Below are 17206 nucleotides of genomic sequence, written 5' to 3' on the forward strand. Positions count from 1 at the left end.
CGCAGAGGGAGGAGGAGGAGCCCGGGGTGGATTCAGCCTCCTCCGCGGATTGGATCCGCCGCAGCCACCGAGACTTTGGAGAGTCCGGATCCTCTGCCGGGTTCCGGGTTTTCCCCTCCTTCCTGGCCCCGCCCCCCACCGCCGCTATTGGCTGCGGCCAGAGAGATGGCCCCGCCCGGGGGGATGGAATGGCGGGAAAGCCGGGCCCCGCCGGCGTCTTCCGCTTCCGCCCTCGCGCTCCGCGGCGGTTTCGAGGGTCCCCGGGGCGGCGTCGGGTAAAGGCCGGGCGGCCGAGGGGGGAGGGGGGGGCCTGGACACCGGCCGCCCGGCTCGCGCCGCGGCTCGCGCCCCGCCTCGCGCCCCACCTCGCGCGCCCCGCGCCTCGCGCCTCGCGCGCCCCCCCCCCCCCCCCGCCGGCCCCGGGGCCGCCATGCCGGAGGGCCCGCGCTTCGCCTCGTCGGGAGACGATGTGAAAATCTGGGATTCGTCGGCCCTGACGGTGGTGGAGCGCTTCAACCCCCACGGCTCCGCCCACGGGATCGCCTCCCTCTGCTGGAGCAACAATAATATCCTTTATCCCCGCGGCCTCCATTTCCCCCGAAGCAGCCCGGCCCGGGGGCCGCTTTGTGACCGTCCGCCGCTTGCCGGGTGCCAAACACTGGGCTGAGCACTGGGGCGCCGGGGGCGGGAGATCCCAGCTCATAATAATAATAATGGTATTGGTTAATAATAATCATGTTGGTATTAGTTAAGCGCTTACGTTGTGCAGAACGCTGTTCTAAGCGCTGGGGGTGATACAGGGACATCAGGTTGTCCCACGTGAGGCTCACAGTCTTCATCCCCATTTTAATAATAATAATGAGAATAATAATAATTTTGGTATTTGTTAAGCGCTTACTCTGTGCAGAGCGCTGTTCTAAGCGCTGGGGAAGATACAGGGTCATCAGGTTGTCCCACGTGGGGCTCACAGTCTTCATCCCCATTTTAATAATAATAATAATGATAATAATAATTTTGGTATTTGTTAAGCGCTTACTCTGTGCAGAGCGCTGTTCTAAGCGCTGGGGAAGATACAGGGTCATCAGGTTGTCCCACGTGGGGCTCACAGTTTTCATCCCCATTTTAATAATAATAATAATAATAATAATGTTGGTATTTGTTAAGCGCTTACTCTGTGCAGAGCACTGTTCTAAGCACTGGGGAAGGTACACGGTCATCAGGCTGTCCCTCATGGGGCTCACAGCCTTCATCCCCATTTGACAGAGGAGGGAACTGAGGCCCAGTGAAGTGACATAATGTTGGCATTTGTTAAGCGCTTACTGTGTGCAGAGCACTGTTCTAAGCGCTGGGAGAGATACAGGGTCATGAGGTTGTCCCACGTGAGGCTCACAGTCTTCATCCCCATTTTAATAATAATAATAATAATAATAATCATGTTGGTATTTGTTAAGTGCTTACTGTGTGCAGAGCACTGTTCTAAGCGCTGGGGTCGATACAGGGTCATCAGGTGGTCCCACGTGAGGCTCACAGTCTTCATCCCCAATGTAATAATAATAATAATGTTGGTATTTGTTAAACATAGTAAGCGCTTAACAAATGCCAACATTGTTATTATTGTTAAGTGCTTACTATGTGCAGAGCACTGTTCTAAGCGCTGGGGGAGATACAGGGTCATTAGGTTGTCCTACAGAGGCTCACAGTCTTCATCCCCGTTGTAATAATAATAATAATAATATTGGTATTTGTTAAACATAGTAAGCGCTTGACAAATACCAACGTTATTATTAAGCGCTTACTCTGTGCAGAGCACTGTTCTAAGCGCTGGGGGAGATACAGGGTCATCGGGTTGTCCCACGTGAGGCTCCCAGTCTTCATCCCCATTGTAATAATAATAATAATAATGTTGGTATTTGTTAAACATGATAAGCCTTGACATTATTAATGTTGGTATTTGTCAAGCGCTTACTATGTGCCGAGCACTGTTCTAAGCGCTGGGGTAGATACAGGGTAATCAGGTTGTCCCACGTGAGGCTCACAGTTAATCCCCATTTTACAGATGAGGTAACTGAGGCACAGAGAAGTGAAGTGACTTGCCCACGGTCACACAGAGAATGCTTCTCTTCACTCAATAGTATTTATTGAGCGCTTACTATGTGCAGAGCACTGTACTAAGTGCTTGGACAATTTGGCAATAAATAGAGACCATCCCTGCCCAGTAACGGGATCACAGTCTAGAAGTCGGATGACCTGGGTCCTAATCCCAGCCCGCCACTGGTCTGCTAGGTGACCTTGGACAAGTCGCTTGACTTCTCTGTGCCTCGGTTATCTCAACTATAACCTCCCGGGGCGGGGTTTGTTCATCTCTTCTTACTTTTGCATGGAAAAATAAGGTAAAAATAAGTGCTTTGGTGTACGGTGTTGTCTTTTCCAAGCTCGAACAGTCTCGGTCTTTACACGGTGGCACAAAAAGTCTCGTGTAGAGAAACTTTCCACCCCGAAAAAGCTTCAGAGCTGAAGTTGTGAAAGTGATGACATACGCTGTCTTCTCTGGGGAAGTTTTCTCTTGACCCTTCAATTTGTCATCCACACAGTAATTAGACAGTTCATCCCAGAAGGAAAGAGGCATCACTTGAAGGTGGGACATCGAAGTTAGCGCGAGAATCCGAGGGACAAAAAAAATGTCTAGTTCCCATTAAATTTACGCTGGTAAAGTTTTGCAAAAGGAATGGGAGGTTTTTCCAAAAAAAAATCCAACCTTTCGGAACTGGCTTCCTTGTCCACTCTTAGGGAAGCAGCGTGGCTCAGTGGAAAGAGCACTGGCTTAGGGATCAGAGGTCATGGGTTCTAATTCCGGATCCGCTAACTGTCGGCTGCGTGACTTTGGGCAAGTCACTTCACTTCTCGGTGCCTCAGTGACCTCATCTGTAAAATGGGGATGAAGACTGTGAGCCTCACGTGGGACAACCTGATTACCCTGTATCTACCCCAGCGCTTAGAACGGTGCTTCGCACATAGTAAGTGCTTAACAAATACAACATTATTATTATTATTCTCCAAGGAGTTATACAATCCAGCAAGAAGTAGCTCAGCTGGAGTGTTTTTTCCTTTCATTGCTCAAATCTACTCTCTCTGGGGAATAGATTGTGTGCCCAACTGATCACACCGACCAAAAACAATTTTCCATGAACAGATAGTAATATTGAATGCAGTTTTGTACATTCAAAGTATTTTCAAAAGCTAGACAATACTAGCATTTATTAATTTCAAATATTTAGGGCTCGAAACGCACGTTCTACAGGAGTATTTCTACTGTGGAGTCTTTTGAAAGCATCACTTTTCTTTTAAGTTGTCGTGATTAAATTTTAATGTTTTATGGTATTTAAGCGTTTACTCTGTGTCAAACACTGTTTTAAGCTCTGGGGCAGGTACACGTGAATTAGGTCGGACGCAGTCCCCGTCCCCCACGGGGCTCACAGTCCAAGGAGGAGGGAGAACAGATATCCCCTTGCTCACAACGAGCTTACAGTCTGTCCCACTTGGAGCCCACGGTCTCAATCCCCATTTTACAGACGAGGTAACTGAGGTGTAGTGAAGTGACTTGTCCAGGTTCACACAGCACAGTCGGGGTTCGAGTCTATGACCTTCTGACTCCCAGGCCCATACTCCGTCCCATTCAACAGATGTTGCGGCACAGAGAAGTTAACAGATTTGCCCGAGGTCACAGAGCAGACAAGTGGCAGAGGTCGGATTAGAACCCAGGTCCTGACTCCCAGGCCCGTGTTATATACAGTAGGTCACACTGCTTCTCTGCAGTGGGGCTCTTCCCCACCTTATAATGGTTGCAGGCCCCTGGGCCTCCAACCATCGTGTTACTCCTGCTCCCTTTTCTTGCCCATCACTCTTTCAGTCAGTCGGTGAAATTTATTGAACGCTTCCTTGGGAACACCACAGAGTGAGTAGACGTTCCCCGCCCACGAGGAGCTTACAGTCTAGCCCGGGAGGCAGACATTAATACGGATATGTACATTACTGCTGTGGATAACACAGGGTGAATATCAAGTGTTTACAGGGTACGGATCTTTCTCCCTCCTCTTTCTTTTCCCAGCTCCTTGCTCTGCTCTCCTTTCCTGGGCCCAGCTCTCTCTGCCGGTTGCCTCCTGGGACGCCAGTCAGGACACCGTTCCAACCCTGAGGAAACGGCTACTCTTCACTTATAGAGAGATTAAAATGAACTTCAGATGACTTTCCCACCGTCTCGTTTTCGTTTCAGAATTCCGAGCCAAAGTTGCTAAGAAGAATGATTGTATTTTTTGGTGGGCTTTTTTTTTTGGTTGGAAAAAGGACAGGGAAATGCGGCGGAGTTTACCTAACGCTTATGCCTTTGGATAATAGCTATGTGGAATTGAATGCCAATAAGTAAGACTGACTCTAGGTCGAATAAATGGCGATGCTTGAGAGATAAAGTGGAACCCATCAGGCTGCTCTTCAACAAGGAAATAGGAAATAGATGTGTTACAGGACAGTCAGGACGTGCAAAAATCAGTCAGACACCGCTTACTTTCCAAGATCAGAAAATGCCCAAATCTGAAAGGTAGTTGGTTTTCATTGTAATTTGGTTAAAAGTTAGGAATCGCCACCCTGTTTACCTGTCACTGACTGTACGAGTTCTGTTCCGTGTTCCATAACTCCTCATTCAGATAATTTCCTGGTTACTGCGTCTACCGTTGGTGATAAAATAGTTGTTTCAAATTGCAAATGTAAACCTCTTACGCTCTTAGAATTAGCAGAAGGGGTAAGTGTGGCCGAGTTGTTCTGTCTTTTCGTTGTCTTCCGTCTTTGCGCCTGGAGTTGCACTCTGGAAGAAAACGGGCATCGAGGGCTGCTCTTTGTTTATCGGTATGTTCCGAACCTCATACCTGGGAGTGATAGATCTTTCGTTAAATTTCACTTGATGGGTTTGGTAGTCTCATGAGAGAACATAGGATAAATCAGACTTGAAGAGGGGTGGGAGCATCCCAAAATCAAGGCTGGGGAAATTAAGTTCAAATCGGAAAGAAGATCCATCTATCAAAGGCAGGTGGAACGAAGCATTCCCCAGTTACTGATGCCATATAAGACTTGAGGAGTAGGAGTGATTAGTTTTATGACTCAGTACTGTTGACCAGTGCCATGGTCCCTTTGCTCCCCCCCTTCCTCCTCCCCTTTCCCTTCCAATGTTCACGGGGCAATCTTTGTTGCACGGTCTTTCTCCTTAAGTTTTCGGTTGCGATGATTTTGTGCTCTCCCCCTCCCTGGCCCCCGCACTACTTCGCCTCTTCCCTGACAGTAGTACTATCAACACCCCTCATTAACTGACCCCTAATTTTATTTTCTGATACTTCTCAGAAGCCCAGCGCACCGCCTCAGCAGTGTTTGCCCCTCACATTCCCCTCCCGCATGCTCTTTTGACTCTTCGCTCCTCTGCGAGAAACGAGCTTCGCCCCATCAAATTGTAGCTAAAACACCGCAACTGTACTTGCTTCAGAGAGCTTTTCCGGATTAATTCCACCCATTTAACCTGCCCGCACAATCAGAGGCATGATTTTCTCATTCCTCCATGGAGCTGCTGCCGATAAACTATGTATTTCAATGGTTTTATTTTTTTGAGAGGAGAGGTGTAGGTTGCCTCCCTCCCCACCACTAATTTGTAAGCCTGGAGGGTATGGTCCCTATCTATTCTCTGCTAAATAGCATGTGCCCTGTGGGCACTGAATAAGTACCTGCTAACTTACTGATTCAGAGTGAGATGACTGTCACTGGTTCTCCTGTTGTTTTATTATAAATCATTGAAATCCCATATTGCCCTCTAAGAATAATCTAGATGGTGATATTTGGGGAGCACTGAATCAGTGATATTTGATGACAGTCACAGTGTGAAACTGTGCCCTGACATCATGCTTTGTCTGAACACCTGCCATGATAAACCCAAGATACATAAGTTGTCACTGTCACTTGGACTTGTGAGTTAATTGGTTTGAAATAAACCCACATAGTGATTCTGGGATGTATCATCACAGAAAAATGGTAAGGAGTGTTACCGGTGAATCTGTGGGGAAACATTTAAAGTATATGGGTTAAATTTAATGGTTATATAACTGCTAAATGAGAATGCGTAACTACTTAGGGGCAAAAACTGGAAATCGACACCTCCGCTTTATTGTGGAGGCCAAATGACCGAGCATGAATGTGGATTAATTATCAAAGCATAATAGAAGCATTTATTGCAGAGTCATAAAAAGCAGGGTTTGGGTGAATACAATAAAAAGTGGAAGACACAATCTCAACCCAGTAGACTCGTTCAGTTTAATGGGGTTGACGGGAACACACAGTGTATATGTTAAGTAGGAGGATGAGGGGGAAGAGAAGGGAAAATAAACCGATAGCCAAAATAAAGAGAAAATGAACGGCAAGAATATGAATAATGTGGAATAAATTGGTTCGGGTAATTGCTAAGGTGGCAGTTAGTGATTCATTTTGGGAAGGTAGGGATTAGTTGGGGAATACAACCCTTTTAAAATGGGTCATAATGTGATTTGGGACGAGATTTGAGGTGGGGGGGAATCATGGAGATGGGAAGTAGGACTATTAATACCCTGTACACCATTTTAGAGTTTAGTGGCTTTTATGTTTAGAACATATGATACAAAGTATCTCCTCTTTTTTATAGCAAAAGCAGACATGTGTAAATTTAAATTCCACATCTATGTATCTTGTAAGTGGAGGTCTCGATCATACCGTTAATATCTGGGATTTAAAATCTAAAAGACTTCATCGATCTCTTAAGGTAAGAAACTAATTTTTTTTATTATACCCGACCCCCATTTTAGTTAAGACAATCTACAATCTATATTTGTCTCATTGGCTGTGGCCAGTGCAAAATTCTGTTGGTTTTTTCCCTCCAAGTCGGCACTGGGAAGACCTAACTTTACGCACAGAGTGAATGCTGGAATTTGGAATGGGGCCAGGAAGATGTGAGATGTTGTAGTGATCACTGGTCCTGCACCTTAGTTTGCATCTGGTTCCCTCGTGTCTGTTTGTCTGCTAATTGAGCAAGAGGATTTGGTTTTCATCAGCTTCCAGTCCTGGCTGTTTGTCTCCCAGGTGTCCTTGGGACGCCTCAGGTGGCTTCAGGATTCCCGGGAGATTGGTGGCAGGGTCAGGAGGGCACTGAAGATCCACCAATCTTCCCTGGTAGGAAGCTGTTAATAGGCAGATTCCGGGGCCAGTGAGATGATACCCCAGAGTTCTCTTGGTTAATTAGCGATGGTATTTGTTAAGCACTTACTCTGTGCCAGGGTGGACAGAGTTCCAGTCCCACGTGAAGCTCAGAATTTTAGTAGGAGGGAGGACGGGTGTTGAATCCCCATTTTATAGATGAGGAAACTGAGGCACAGAGAAGTGACTTGCCCAGAGTCACCCAGCAGGCAATGGTGGAGCTGGCTTGAGACGCCCAGCTCTATCCCAGACCCGAGCTTCTCTCCACCAGGTCATGCTGTCCCAACTTAATCTGACACCTCTGAGCCCTAATATGCAGATTATTGATGCAGAGCAGTCATAGAGTTGACTTCAGGTTTGAAGATGACGCTGCCTACTGTGAGACGGTCCGTGAGTGGGGGGTCTTTGAGAGACAATTTGTTGCACGCCCAAAACAAGAAACTAACTAGCTGGCTACCTAACATATGGTACGGTGGTTGGATGGTTAGGGCATTGGTGGTGTCCTTAAAATGTTTCTGCCTGCTTTTAGAGTTGCCCTTGGCAGACGTGGCCACTTTGCATCTGTCAAATTAATTGGTTCTGTGAAAATGGTATTAAATGAAAGAGCACTAGATGAAATGCAGTTTCCCATAGAAAAATACCAAACTCATTCTGCATTCCCAAGATCCCCCAAATTGGACCCAAACAATATCAGTAATTAAGTTTAGTTATAGACTTCCATTCAAAAATAAACTGCTTCAGATTTGCAAAAAAAGTGAGTTGTAAATCTGTCTCTTTCTCAGAATAAGTTCAGCATTTTTCATTAAGCTTTTTTAAGATTATTCCTAAAATGTTTTTTTTTTCTTTCAGGACCACAAAGATGAAGTAACATGTGTAACATTTAATTGGAATGACTGCTACGTTGCTTCCGGATCTTTGAGCGGTGAAATCATTTTGCACAGTGTAACTACCAATTTGTCCAGTACTCCTTTCGGCCATGCGAACAGCCAGGTATAGTTTGAAGTCTTTCAAGCTGAAATGGTTTGGGGAGTTAAACCCGACCTAGTGAATTTAAGTTTATAGTTCTAAAACTGAGGGCGTTTTGAATTTGATTTTAACCTATTGTGAAAACTTTAACGTGAAAGTTAGCTTGAGGGAAATTGAAATTGGTCTTTTTTCACCGTTTCTTCCAATTCATACCTAAATTTAAAGCGGCTTGAGGGCAGACATCGTTTCTTTTGCTTCTGGGTCTTTTCCCAAGTAGAAGCAGCCTGGCTCAGTGGCGAGCGCCCGGGTTTGGGAGTCAGAGGATGCGGGGTCTAATCCCGGCTCCACCGCTTCTCTGCGGTGTGACCTTGAGCAAGTCACTTAACTTTTCTGTACCTCAATTACCTCATCTGTAAAATGGGGATAAAGACTGTGAGCCCCATGTGGGGCGGGGACTGTGCCGAGCCTGATTTGCTTTTATCCTCCCCCAGTGCTTAGAACAGTGCTTGGTACATAGTAAACATTTAACAAATACTATACTGCATACCATAGGATGCCATTCATTGGTTGGTTGTCCATGGGCAGTTGGAAATTACACCTCTAGCACATGAGTGGATAAATGTGCATGTAAAATACCACACATGTAACATTTTGGGTTTTCACCGGCCAAGTTGGGCCATTTCCAGATTGACCCAGTCTCACTTGGAGCAAAGCAGCTCATCTGCTGTTCCTTGAGCCCTCCTCCTCACTCCTAACTGTGGGACTGCTGGTAGTGCCAGAGGCTCAGAATCTGGAAGCCAGGCCCAAACCATTTAGGCCCTCCTGGGACTAATCTTGCTGATGGTCAGGTCCTGGGCGGGAGCCTTTGAAGATGGATCTTAAGAAACTCAAAGGCTTAAATCCTTTGGAAGAGTAGAGGCGTTTGTGTCACAAACAACATGGAGGGCCAAGAAAGATAGGGTCTGGGAAATGGTTCTAAAGCTAAGAGAAGATCTCTGGCTACTTTTGCAAGACAGTTTTGGTGGTGTGTCAGAGCAGACATTCATTCATTCAGTAGTATTTATTGAGTGCTTACTAAATGCAGAGCACTGTACTAAGTGCTTGGAATGTACAGTTTGGCAACAGATAGAGACAATCCCTGTCCAATGATGGGCCAAGATGCAAAAGGGAGGGATGAGGGGAAGGCGGCTTAGACAAATTACTATTTTTGGAGGCTGAGGAATTTCTAGATATAATAATAACAATGAAGATATTTGTTCAGCGCTGACTATGTGCAAAGTACTGTTCTAAGTGCTGGGGGGATTCAAGATGATCAGGTTGTCCCACGGTGGGGGCTCACAGTCTTAATCCCCATTTTACAGATGAGGTGACTGAGGCACAGAGAAGTGAAGTGACTTGCCCAAAGTCACACAGCTGACAAGCGATGGAGCCGGGATTAGAATCCACAACCTCTGACTCCCAAGCCCGGACTCTTTCCGCTGAGCCACGCTGCCTTAGGGTTTCTACCGTATTTTAGAAAAACTGGTGTCTGAAACCCTCTATCCTTCAGTGGCTCCTTAGGTATTTACGTTCACTTTGAACATTCATTGATGTATAGATTTTACCCATTTGTGGCTATAATTAAAACGTTTTAAAAAAAAACTTGATGGTATTTTGTCATTGATGAGAGTTGTTTTTGCCCAGATTTATTCTGTGACTCTTCTTGTTCATTAGCTTACTGAAAAATCCCGGTTAGCACACCTAATTGATTCTGTGAAAATGGTGTTAAGTGAAAGAGCACTAGATGAAATGCAGTGTCTCGTAAAAAAAAAAAAAAAAAAAAATCAAACTCATTCTGCATTCCTAAAATCCCCCAAATTGGACCCAAACAGTAGCAATAATTAAAAAATGATAAACGATATAGTTAACACGATTAACTTATGTGATATTTATCTGCCAAACTTAAGCTCTTCAGTTGTTGGCTTTTTGAGGTCCCTAACAGTTCCTTTAATTCCATCTGTTCATAGCCATCTTTTCCCAAAGCCTCCGCTCAAATAAGCAGCTGATAGCTGCCGAGCAGGCAATACATGTTAGTTTCCAGGAGATTGCTGCTAATGGTGCCACGCTTGCGATTGGCTTTGAGGTCAACGCCAACGTGAGGTAACGTCAACGCGGAAGAACAGCAGCTTCTCAGTGGGTGAAGAAAAGTGTTAGAGCCGTTCCCATTAGAGGAGCTTATTCTTGGATTCTTCTCGTTGAATGTCACGTTCCCTAAATTACATTAATGTGGATGATTTGTCTGTTCGTGAAAATATCAAGTCAGTTTTGGAGATCGTATGATAGGCCATCACTCCGTTACTAGTGCTCCTGTCGGGATCGTCTACACCTCCTCACCGTCCCCCGTTCACGCCTATCCCGCCGTCGACTCTGGCCCACGTCCTCCCGCTGTCCTGGAACGCCCTCCCTCCTCACCTCGGCCAAACTCACTCTCTTCCCCTCCTCAAGGCCCTACTGAGAGCTCACCTCCTCCAAGAGGCCTTCCCAGACTGAGCTTCCCCTTTGCCCTCTGCTCCCTCTCTGCTCCCTCCCCTTTCCCCCTTTCACCTCTCCTCAGCTAAGCCCCCTTTCCCTCTGCTCCTCCCCCTCTCCCTTCCCCTCCCCTCAGCACTGTGCTCATTTGGATAGATTTTTATTTCCCTGTTTATTTTGTTATTGAGGTGTCCATCCCCTTGATTCTATTTATCGTGATTATGTTGTTGTTTTTCTCCCTGATTAGACCGTGAGCCCGTCATTGGGCAGTTGCCGAATTGTCCATTCCAAGCGCTTAGTACAGTGATCTGCACGTTGTAAGCGCTCAATAAATACGATTGAATGAATGAATGAATGGTGGGAGGCGTCAGCGAGAGGCGAGGACTCTGCCTTCCTCTCGTCTGTATGGACGGGTTGGGAGCAGGTGAAGATGGGGATCAGAGGTGACAAGGCTGGGGAGATGGGAATGCCTCCTTGCTAAACTACCACTTCACTGTCTCTGACGCGCACCAACCTTGGGAAAGCAGTATCCCCATCTTGACTTCTCAATTCTCAGAGAATGGCAAGGAATGGGATTGACAAATTGCAGTTGGATGAATTTGGAGGTTTAATAGCATAAAAAATACATTTTTCAGAGCATAGAAAACTTTGGAAGCTCCGTTGTGTAAGATATAAAAAAAATGAAATGCTGCGAGGCTTTTTTAGATTTACTGTAATCATCTATCAGCTTTATTATTGGGGAAAAGTGACCTTAATAGGCAGTTTGCTCTTCAGAAACCCATTTAGCTGTAGAACTGTCATATAAGCGGCTTTGTATATATGACTCATTTCAGGAGTATGTCCTTGGCTGTTATTAACAGTGTGCCATTCAGACCGTAATCATGAAAATAATAGAAGATGTGGAGATGAGAAACTTGCACATTGCTGAACTGATAATGATTTCTGTTTTGTAGATCAAAAACATTTCTTTCAGCTGTTCTTAATTTAGCTTTATCATGGGTAGCCAGATACTTTGTCCTGCAGAAGAATATGTTCATTCCCCTGTTAGTGGGCTGTGGACCACTTTCCAATTTTGCAAGACTGTTGTTTTCAAGTGCTCGCTGCAATATGCCCTCTAAATTCAAGATGGGCGTTTTTTTTGTTGTTGTTTTTTTACAGCCAGTCAGAAAATACTCAGGGCTTATTTGGGAATGAACTTTTTTTTTTTTAAATCATGCCTAAGTATGTTATTTAGAGTATTTGTAGTAGGGGTTATTTGTTTCATCTGTGGGTTTGATTTATCCAGGCTATCGTATGTCGTATATCGTATCGTATGCAGTTGCTGGGTAAAATGAACCTTTTTTGCCAGGAGCAAGAAATAAGAGGGAAGGGAAATATGGAGAGGCTCCGTATGCCGCAGACACCTCACACCGGGAGATGGAATAGGTAGGAGAGAAGACTAGAAATCGCCTGGGTCAACGGAGCGGGTCCCCTTGAGCTCCCACTGCACTGTGCGTTGGAAGCGGCACTTTCTTGCCTCGAAAATCAGGCTTTGAAGGTAGCATTCTGTCGGACATTAAGGGGGAGGGAGGGAGTTTTAGGCCAGAGGGAGGACTTGGGCAAGCGGTTGGCGGCGAGATGCAGGCGAGATCGAGGTTCAGTGAGTAAACTGGCATTAGAGGAGTGATGTATGTGGGCCGGGTTGTAGTAGGAAATCAGTGAAGCAAGCTGGTTGGTTGTTGTAAAACTTACGTTAAGGAGTTTCTGTTGGATGCGAAGGTCGATAGTCAACCACTGGAGATACTTGAGGAGTGGGGAGACGTGAATGAGTGGTTTTTCGGAAGAATGATCGGGGCAGCAGAGTGAACTATGGACTGGAGTGGAGAAGAAGGGAAAGGCAGGAGGCAGGGAGATCTGCAAGGAGGCTGAAGCAGAAGTCAAGGAGGCTGTTTGCCGGGGTTCGGATCAGCAGTCGCAGTTAGATGATCGCTGGGAAGGATGGCGTTTTAGCCACGTCGAGAAGGTGACGGATTGAGTACGCGGGTTGAGTGAGAGATGAGTTGAGAATTATGCCAATGTTAGGGGTTTAGGAGATGAAGGATAGTGGTGTTGCCTACAGTGATGAGAAAGACAAAGAGAGGATGGGTTTGGGTGGGAAGATGAGTTATGTTTGGGACCCGTTTAGTTTGAGTTGATGGTGGGACAGCCAAGGAGAGGTGTCCTGAGGGCAGGAAGAAATTGAGAGTGCCGAGAAGAAGGGAGCCAGGGCTGGAGAGGTTGATTTGGGAATCATCCAAATAGAGATGGTAGTTGAAGTCATGGGACTGAATGAGTTCTCCAGGGGAGTGGGTGTAGTTGGAGAATAGAAAGGGACACAACTGAGCCTAAAGGGGAGCCCACAGTTGAAGGGGGAGGGCAGAAAAAGAGCCTGTGAAAGAGACTGAGAAGGAAACAGTGTGGTCTAATGGAAAGAGCTGGGGCTTGGGAGGCAGAGGACCTGGATTCCAATCCCAACTCTGCCATTTGCCTCTTGTGTGACCTTGGGCAAGTCACTTAAATTCTCAAATACCTCAGTTTCCTCATCTGTAAAGTAGGGATTAAATACCTATTCTCCCTCCTGCCTAGAATGTGAACTCCATGTGGGACCCCATTATCTCGTATCTACTCCAGCACTTCATACCAAGTACCATTTAAAAAAAAAAAAAAAAAAGAGCCGCGAGCAGAGCGATAGGAGTACTAGGGGAGGATGGTGTCAGTGAAGCTAAATTCAGAAAATGTTTTGAGGAGGAGGTGGTCCACAGTGCTGAAGGAAGCTGAAAGGCAGAGGACGTGGATCCACATTATTTAGGTTGCAGTTTCTCTGTTTTGGGCTCAGTTCTTAACGAGGCCTTGCTGTACTTTTTTAATGAGGAAAAGGGAAAATGTATTTGCTTGGAAAATAAGACTTTAAATCTTAAAATATTTTGCTGACAGTTGTCCTCAATTATTATTCCAAACCTAAGGATAAAATTTTAATCCTGGGAGGTGCTTAAAAAAGAATAGGCAGACATCTCTCGTAGATGGTTTCATCTATTTACGTGCATGCCTTGGGGCGGAGGGTTACACTGGATATCTCCTGAGGTTCCTTCGAGCGATATTATTTATAATTTTTTAATTGAAAGTTTGCTGGAAAGGCAAGAAAATGTTTGGAGAGATTACGTATGTAAGAGATGGGAGAAATACCCAGTTATGTGTATTATTAATAGTTAGAAACAGTCATTTTCTAATTAAGCCACTTAGTGTGTATAATCACCTCATTTAGAAAAAAATTCGTAAGTATTTAATCTTATATATCCTTTTTAATTGATAGTGGTAAATGGCTAGAGAAACTGCACTTCTCCCCACCCTCCGCTGCTTCCTCCTCTGTCCTCTCAAAACCCCATCCTGCAGTTTGCTCCCACACTCCAATTGAAAAATTTAATGCTCCTCTTTTCAGCAGTGGCTTTACATACGATGGCTGCCAGTTAATCACTGGGCTTTAGCCTGTACCTACTTTGTGCAGAGTGCTGTGTTAAACACTTGGAGCGTAATACTAGACTGACACATAATTTATTTACAAATAGTAGGAGCAGGAGAAGTAATGGGTAGAAGCAGGAATATTTCAGGGTGAAAAAATTGAATAAAAATTGATTATGCAATTAAATATCTACATAAATAAGTGCTGAGCTGATCTAAATGCATAAGTGCTCCTCTAGGTGGCTGCTGCTTGGGCTTTTGGTGATCTAAAATGCTTCTTGGAGGAGGAAGAGGGATTTAGGAGAGGTTTAAAAATAGTAAATACGGTTGGGTATTTCTACAGTGGCAAAATAGGGAACATACCTGGGGCACTTGTTTGATTTTTGTGTCCCACCTCTGGGCCCCAACCAATTGCCGCAGTTTCAGTCATTTCCCTCAAAGGATGAGCGGAGGAAAAAGTTTCTGCCACTCGTTCCCGTTTATTCCATAAGCCAGAGCAGAAGAATGCACTTACTTCTCATAAAAGGTAAGGATCGTGTTCTGGCAGGACCTTGCGATCAGGAAAACTCATATTCTGGTACTTATCCTTTGTCCACCATTTGTAATACACTCATTTCTTCAAAAACCGCCTCACAATATCCAGACAGATGCGCGTTAGCTAAAAAATGTGCCCAAGATTTGCATTTGCAGTCTGCCCAAAACGCACAGTGAAAACACGTTCATTTTTAGTGGAATAACTGTTAGGAAAGCCTGAGCAGGGTTTTTCCTTGCTTTTTTGGCCTTGATGAAAGTGCTTTTCTGTGACCTATCTGAGTGTTCTTATGAAAAAAATCTTGTCCTTCTATAGAAACCCTTATGTTGTAATTAATTCCCTCTGCCAGGTACTTGCCACAGCAGTGATGCTTCAAGAGTTGTGCTTCCTAGGGAGTGTTAGTTATAAATCTGTGCAGTGTATTACAATGACTGAAGCCATGGTTTTTAATGACATTGGAATACCTTTCCTTCTTTAATTTTTTGCAGTACAAACTTAGTGTATTTAAGTATCTCCTGTGTGAAGAAGTGTTTGCCTTTGTTTAAATTTACCACCTTCAAACTTCGGTGTGTGATCCCTTGTTCTGGGGCTGAGGGTTTGGGAAGCTATCCATTTGGTACTCTATCCCTTCCTAGTCATACCTTTTATGCTATTGAAGAATTCAAACATGCTCTGACTTGTCTTTCCAGATTGAACAGTCTTAACCTCTTTGGAGTAAGTTTAGTGTTCTCATGAATATAGATAGCTGTCACATATCAATCTCCCAACTGATTTTGCATTCTAAATAACTGATAGTGACTTCTCAGAAGTCTGAATTTTGAAGGTTCTAGGCAGTTCAATGTTCAACAGCTGATGTATGTGATTTAAATTTTCTGATATTCCACTTTGAAATTGGCAGATTCCATTTGGAATTTTAAATTACTTGGGGATGGAGAGAAATCACTTTAAAGAGAGATCATTTTTTATTGATTTTTTTTTTTACAAAGCAGAAATAATTTTGCCCTCTCCATCATCTGCATGTGTCTTGACTCTTGTGGGAGAAAATTGGAATATGCATCTCCAGGATAATTTCCTGGACTGCTTCAGGACCAACTGTATTTGTCTCTCAAGTGCTTAGTACAGGACTCTTTACAGTAAGCACTTGCTAAGTACATTGACTGATTAACTCTTGTGGTGATCATCAGGAGGATCATATTGAGAGTTGTGTTTCTTTCTGGCTTTGGGTGAACTTGAAATGATGAAACCCTGAGGGCTCAGGAACAAGTTGCTTTGGATAGGAGAGAGGTTATCGAACCTAGAATTACAACTTCCCTCTCATATGGCAGCTCAGTCTTCATCTACATTTAAGAAAGGGAGGAAAACCTACCTTGAAAAGAACTCAAGGAAGGGCTTCAGAGTGATTTGGACATCTGATATTCCAGCACATTTAATTGTAGAGAATACTTTTCATTATCTCTGCCTTTTTTCCCCCCCTCTTCAAAAATCTTACAGATTCGGTTTTTCTCTGAAGCGAAAAGTATATGTTGTCAGTGCCACAAAATGACTAAATCTTCAAAACTGGTTAAAACGTATTTTAAGAATTTGTCCATCCATATTTTTATTTCAAAATAGTACTTATTCAGCCCAGATTTCTCCACAATTTGACAGTATTGTTTGCAGTAATTTATAGCAATTTCAATAAGCATGCTCTCAGAGTGAAATCAAGTAAAATAACTGTGGGTAAGTTCAATTTAGGTCTTATAGACTTGTTTTAAAAATTAAAACTTACAGTGTTAAACAGACCTTGAAGATCTTGCCCTTGGGTTGTGGAACTTAATGGGGTGGGGAGAGAGAGCGAGAGAGTGTGTGTGTGCTTTTTATTTATTAAAAGGATTTTCACCCCTACAGACAAGGGTTTGTGATGCCTGTTGGCAGATCAGCCACACTGCCAGCAAAGATCTCCACAAGGGAACCCAGAAGGAATGTTGTGTGTTGAGGATATAATTTCTCATGCTTTTTAATTAAAGAGGGCATTAATTAATCAGTTAACAGAGTTATTAATTATCTTACCCAGGGTATGAGACAAAACAGCATTGAGAGTTTCCCACAGGAATATGTAGCAGAAAAGTTTATTTGTGCAGTCCATCTGGCCAGAAAAAGTGTGAATATGCCAGATTCATTTGATTCTATTTGAGTTTGACAAGAAACATTTTCATTCCATATTTTATTCCTGTTTTAAATGTAGATGTATGGTGGATCACCATCCACTTTAGTATCTGTCAGATTAGTAAGATATCAGTTGCTGTCTATTAAAGATGATTAAATATTGAATTTGTGTAACTGTATTTCTCTGTTGCTTTACTTGTTAGAAGACATTTAAAAGCTCTTTAGTATTAATCCGCTCTCCCTATCTTTACCTTGCTGATTTCCTGCTGTCACCCGGCTCCCACACTTCACTTCTTTAGCACCTACTGTTCACTGTACCTCGATCTC

At 44.3% G+C, this 17206-nt stretch overlaps 1 protein-coding gene across 4 annotated transcripts in view; it reads left to right on the forward strand.

Moving 5' to 3' along the window:
• The first annotated feature begins 411 nt into the window (after positions 1 to 411).
• The window catches only part of NEDD1 (NEDD1 gamma-tubulin ring complex targeting factor), a 42847-nt gene continuing 26052 nt past the window's right edge, over positions 412 to 17206 (forward strand). For 2 of the 4 annotated variants that reach the window (XR_003764348.2, XM_007670049.3), the window contains exons 1-4: positions 412 to 566; positions 4698 to 4792; positions 6707 to 6823; positions 8104 to 8244. Coding sequence is in view for 3 of the 4 variants with exons in the window: in XM_007670049.3 (XP_007668239.2) it covers positions 431 to 566; positions 4698 to 4792; positions 6707 to 6823; positions 8104 to 8244 (489 nt within the window). In the remaining variant the exon portion in view is untranslated. The other 2 variants (XM_029078998.2, XM_029078999.2) reach the window with 2 other exon arrangements.

This window comes from Ornithorhynchus anatinus, chromosome 14 (genome assembly GCF_004115215.2).
Source record: "Ornithorhynchus anatinus isolate Pmale09 chromosome 14, mOrnAna1.pri.v4, whole genome shotgun sequence".
Classification (NCBI taxonomy): domain Eukaryota; kingdom Metazoa; phylum Chordata; class Mammalia; order Monotremata; family Ornithorhynchidae; genus Ornithorhynchus; species Ornithorhynchus anatinus.